We start from the raw sequence: 6027 nt of genomic DNA, 5'->3' as shown, positions 1-6027 counted from the left end.
TCAAAACCAAATTGGAAAAACCAAATAACGGTTTCGTTTTTTTCTTTTTCCGTTTTAAAACAAAAACGGAAAAACGGAAAATCAAAAAACGAAAAAACAGGAGGTTTTTCTGTTTTAAAACTAAACGGGAAAAGGGGAAAATCAAGATTTGTTTTGTTGTTTTGTTTCTGTGATATTTGGATATTTTTGGAAACCCCCGTGAATGCTGGGAAAACGAGGAGAGGAGAGGAGGCGCATGCGCGACATTTCCGCGGAAGTTTCAGTCTCAGAAAACAAGAAGAGAGGAGTTGTATGGTCTGAAGTTTGCTTGTTACGTTTTGACAACTTATTGCAGTTATGGCCGCACTTAAACCTTATCATAACTTGATCCACGAACTGTTTGACAGTGGACAAACATACTCCGAGATCAGTGCCGCTCTGCAGCGTTTTGGTGCTCCGCGCTGCTCAGGTTAGTAACGTTATTTCGTTATTTTTTATGTTGTTTGTCGTTTTTATGTTGTCCTCTCCATGTGGCCATGCTTTCAAACTTATATCAGCTAAAACAGATGTTTAGGTAACGTTACATTAACGTTAGCTTGCAAGCTAACGTTAGCTTTCAGCTGTTATATTTGAGGCAAACCTGCCGCTCATGTTGTGGTGTTGTACAGTATAACGTAGCGACTAGCTAGCTTGTCTGTCTAACCGTCTGCATGTCTCTTTGTCTGTCAATCTGTCTCACTGTCTGTCTACCTGACTGTCAGTCAGCAGATAGACAGACAGTCAGTAGCCTACATCAGTCAGTGACTAACTGACTTTCTGACTCTGTCTGCACGACTGTCTGTCTCACTGTCTACCTGACTGTCTGTCTGTCTACCTGACTGACTGTCTCACTGTCTACCTGACTGTCTGTCTCACTGTCTACCTGACTGTCTGTCTCACTGTCTACCTGACTGTATGTCTGTCTGTCTGTCTGTCTGCCTGTCTACCTGACTGACTGTCAGTCAGCGTCTCTCTGACTGACTGTGTGTTTCGCCTGTCTACCTCACTGACTGATGTCTGTCTGCCACTGACTGTCTGCCTGACTGTCACACTGGATGTTATGTAATTTAGTGTATAGCTTTCCATTGTTGCTTTGAATTTGACATTAGGCCAGCCATGACAATATGGGCCTCTTTTAGGTCTGTGACCTCTGACCCCTTTTGTTTTTGCCCATAGTCTTCTGCACGGCGCAGCCACAGTCTTCATCACCAGTGTCAGGCCCAGTCTCCTGAAAGGTTCCGCCTGTGTCATTGGTGTCCGGGCCATCGTCCAGGGTTGCTCCACCCTTCGGCCCAGCCTCCTGGACACCCTCTACACCTGTTGTGCCTGTTCGTCGCTGCCCAGGCCACATCACCTGCTCACTTCCTGCATGGGGCGACTACTTAATTTGAACTATACCTCAACATCCTGGACTCAATCTCCCAGAATCTTTCACACCATCACCTCTCACTCACCTCATTAGTGCCCACGATCAGGATTTGATTACCCCACCTTCATAGCCTGGGTAAACCCAGCCTCCACATGACCTCTATCATCTATCATACTATCAGCACCGAAGAAATGTACACTACAGGCATAGCCTGTGACGTCACGTTGAAGGCTGGGTTTACCCAGGCTACCACCTTCATCCTGCCTTCTATAAATGGTTATACTTGCAACCAGGGTCTAAGCTGATATATTTCATACATCTTTGTACCAGCTAACATCCATGCCTCTACATACATGCAATATTATTAGTCTAAAGTTTAGACTTAGACTACCAACCAGCAAATATCTCCAAATAAAAGCTGAGAGGACTATCAGCATATCAACTTCTTGGTTTAACAGTCTACATATAAAATTGTATTTTTTTTTCTTTTAGCAAAAAGTCGTTCTACTCTTACAGGCAGGGCTATGTCGAACACGGACCATAGACAAGTAGCTAGTGCCAAGTACTGTAGCTTAAAAAAATGACCAGCAGGTCAATTCACACTTACATAAAGGTGGCTATGTGATAGACCAGTGGTTCTGACCCTTTTCATTTCAAGGACCCCTATGAGGACCACAATGGAATAAGCCTTTGGGCTTTATTGTGTTTTCATCCTCAGCGATTCTTTTATTTTAAATTTCTCTTCTATGTTAGTGTGTTGGCAAGATGTGCCCTTTTTAATCACCAAATAAAACCATACCATAATTTAGTCCCCAAATTAGGGCCACTGACCCATTTGATTGGGGGGGACTCTCACACACAAATCTGAGAACATTGTTATTATGTAATTTTGTCCAGAACTCCATAACTGTCTGCATTGTAGAGAGAGATATGACAGATTTGCTGGGGCCTCTGTGTATAATCTAGAGCAGTGGTACTCAGCCTTGCCCTACTCAGGAGACACTGACAAAAACAAAAGCTTTGAAAGAGCCACAATCCAAGTCCCTTTCCTCCCATTATTTTATTAGATTTGTATTTATTTATTTTAAGTAGCCGCATGTGGCTCTAGAGCCTCGGGTTGAGTATCACTGATCTAGAGAATGAGTGATATTGTACCAGCCTTAAGCTATACTCTGTATTCCTCCGCTTGCAAGCTATCATCTGAGACCAACCTCTGACTCCAGAATCTTTATTCAAGTATTTTACATCATGCAGTGTCAACTTTTGACCATTAAAGCTGTTTGGCATATCATCATGTCTACTAAAATGTACTGACTGCATTTGTAGTCAATTCTAAATACTTGAGGGGAAAGGGTGGGCATTGGACCTTTGTAGACCATATTACAGTAGCTATCATTTAGCACAATTTTATCTGTAGCTGATATCCATCCATACCTTAATTGCCTGGAGAGTTTGGTCTTCACCTGCTTTATTTGTAAAGGATCTTAAGTGTATGATTTGGTGCTGTATAAATACAATTGCCTCACCTATATTTTTTTAATTCAGCAAATTAATAATCAGCTGTGTTCAAAATCAAATTTAGTATCCATTTTGTCTGTTTAAACAATTGACACATATTCAAATAGTATTTGTAATTTACTTTGAACAAACATATCTAATACATGTGGCAATGCATATTTTGAACAAGCATATACATGCGGCAATAATACATATTAGGAAATGTAAACCTTTTAAATAAAAAAAAATAAAAAAAGACCAAACTGTCTTGTCTTATCCGAACTCTGCATCATCTATTCAAATTGCTCCTGCCAGAACTACCTTTTGTATAATAATCAATTGACCGATGACCAAAAGGGTGGACAGGGTGGAGTGACCTGACACGGCCTAGAGTGTGTTCTATTGAGTGTGATCAATAGAACACATGAGAAAAAATAGATTAACAGAACCTTTAAAGGAACACTGCAAAGGATGAAGGTGGGGCATAGATTGAGGTGGGGTAATTCAATCCTGATTGTGGGTACTAATGACGTGTGTAACTGGCAATGGTGAGAAGTGATGTGAAGGATTCTCTGAGATTGAGTCCAGGACGTTTAGCTTGGGTTTTTGAACAGCTGCCCCTTCAAATGGTACATTTATTTGAAACAGATACACAAATCACAAGCTGGTCTAGTTAAGTGTCAGTTGATGTATAGTTCAAAAAATTAAGTAGTCGCCCCATGGAGGAAGTGAGCAGGTGATGTGGCCTGGGCAGCGACGAACAGGCAGGTGTAGAGGGTGTCCAGGAGGCTGGGCCGAAGGGTGGAGCAACCCTGGACGATGGCCCCAATGACACAGGTGGAACCTTTCAGGAGACTGGGCCTGACACTGGTGATGAAGACTGTGGCTGCGCCGTGCAGAAGACTATGGGCAAAAACAAAAGGGGTCAGAGGTCACAGACCTAAAAGAGGCCTCTATTGTCATGGCTGGCCTAATGTCAAATTCAAAGCAACAATGGAAAGCTATACACTAAATTACATAACATCCAGTGTGACAGTCAGGCAGACAGTCAGTGGCAGACAGACATCAGTCAGTGAGGTAGACAGGCGAAACACACAGTCAGTCAGAGAGACGCTGACTGACAGTCAGTCAGGTAGACAGACAGACAGTCAGGTAGACAGTGAGACAGACAGTCGTGCAGACAGTCAGAAAGACAGTTAGTCACTGACTGATGTAGGCTACTGACTGTCTGTCTATCTGCTGACTGACAGTCAGGTAGACAGACAGTGAGACAGATTGACAGACAAAGAGACAGGCAGACGGTCAGACAGACAACCTAGCTAGTCGCTACGTTATACTGTACAACACCACAACATGAGCGGCAGGTTTGCCTCAAATATAACAGCTGAAAGCTAACGTTAGCTTGCAAGCTAACGTTAATGTAACGTTACCTAAACATCTGTTTTAGCTGATATAAGTTTGAAAGCATGGCCACATGGAGAGGACAACATAAAAACGACAAACAACATAAAAAATAACGAAATAACGTTACTAACCTGAGCAGCGCGGAGCACCAAAACGCTGCAGAGCGGCACTGATCTCGGAGTATGTTTGTCCACTGTCAAACAGTTCGTGGATCAAGTTATGATAAGGTTTAAGTGCGGCCATAACTGCAATAAGTTGTCAAAACGTAACAAGCAAACTTCAGACCATACAACTCCTCTCTTCCTGTTTTCTGAGACTGAAACTTCCGCGGAAATGTCGCACATGCGCCTCCTCTCCTCTCCTCGTTTTCCCAGCATTCACGGGGGTTTCCAAAAATATCCAAATATCACAGAAACAAAACAACAAAACAAATCTTGATTTTCCCCTTTTCCCGTTTAGTTTTAAAACAGAAAAACCTCCTGTTTTTTCGTTTTTTGATTTTCCGTTTTTCCGTTTTTGTTTTAAAACGGAAAAAGAAAAAAACGAAACCGTTATTTGGTTTTTCCGATTTGGTTTTGAAACGGAAAAACGAAAGAACACAACATACACGGATTATCTTAGTGTTCTTATGTTCATTATGTTGGACATAGTTCAATTTCTACTTCAATTTTTATGGTAAAAAAAATTAACTTTATCATGCTTTTACTTTGAAGGCAAAATCACTAAACCGGAAGTGCAATTCCTGCTGAAGGAAAACAATCCTGCTCATTTGACGCTAGTCTCTCTCTCTCTCGCGCGCGCGCTCTGCGCTCTGTCTCTCTACTAACATTATCATGCTTTTACTTTGAAGGCATAATCACTAAACCGGAAGTGCAATTCCTGCTGGAGCTAAACAATCCTGCTCATTTGACGCTAGTCTCTCAATTCAATTCAATTCAATTCAATTCAAAAGGCTTTATTGGCATGGAAACATAAGTTTACATTGCCAAAGCAAGTGTGCAACAAAACAAAAAGTAACACAATTTATAACCGAAAGGTTAGCATAAAACTATAATAGTAACAATAATAACAATAATATAAACTATAATGTTAGCCTGTTATAATAGAGAGATATGTAAACATTTCGGTCTTGCAAACAAATATGTACATAGGCTAGGTGACAAAAGTTTAAAAGTTTAAAAATAGGATAAAAGGAGTTGAAGATATCTGTACAGTAGCCTAGGCCAGAGGTTCTCAAATGTTTTTCAGCGAAGGACCCCTTACAAGATAGAAAATATACTGGGGACCCCCCCATTCTGATTTGTGATTTTGGGCTAAGCTTAATTGTTTCCATGGTAACGTGCTTGACTTTTAAATTGATAGGTTTGTTAGATTAGAATTTAATCCATGAACCATTTTAAATTTAAAGCATAAAATATTTTTGTTGAACTATGAAGCTTTTGCAAAAAAAAATATATATATATATTTTTTTTTCCTGAAAACCTTTCGTGGACCCCCTGGCAAAGTGCCACGGACCCCTGGGGGTCCCCGGACCCCCATTTGAGAACCACTGGCCTAGGCTATATGTTAACCTGACGCTGCCAGATGGACGGTTTAGCTCCACATTTCACTAAACGTCGAGAGAATCTCTTTTGATCTCGCGAGGTTATTCATCTTGCAAGCAAGGTTAAGGCTATAGTGTCTGATGTACAAGATGTGCAGAGGGCGGAGCCTAAGCTTGTGGTTGTGTCCCATATCCT

At 41.3% G+C, this 6027-nt stretch overlaps 1 protein-coding gene across 1 annotated transcript in view; it reads left to right on the top strand.

Moving 5' to 3' along the window:
* Nucleotides 1-336: 336 nt before the first annotated feature.
* The window catches only part of LOC310794844 (NLR family CARD domain-containing protein 3-like), a gene marked incomplete at both ends in the record, with an annotated part of 40738 nt that continues 35047 nt past the window's right edge, over nt 337-6027 (top strand). Inside the window, one exon of the mRNA XM_083656896.1 lies at nt 337-448. Coding sequence (XP_083513022.1) covers nt 337-448 — 112 coding nt within the window. The remainder of the gene's footprint in view (nt 449-6027) is intronic.

Source organism: Poromitra crassiceps (genome assembly GCF_964638095.1).
Source record: "Poromitra crassiceps genome assembly, chromosome: 20".
Classification (NCBI taxonomy): Eukaryota; Metazoa; Chordata; class Actinopteri; order Beryciformes; family Melamphaidae; genus Poromitra; species Poromitra crassiceps.
The sequence above is the reverse complement of the archived record's forward strand: the minus strand, read 5'-3'. Positions and strand labels throughout refer to the sequence as shown.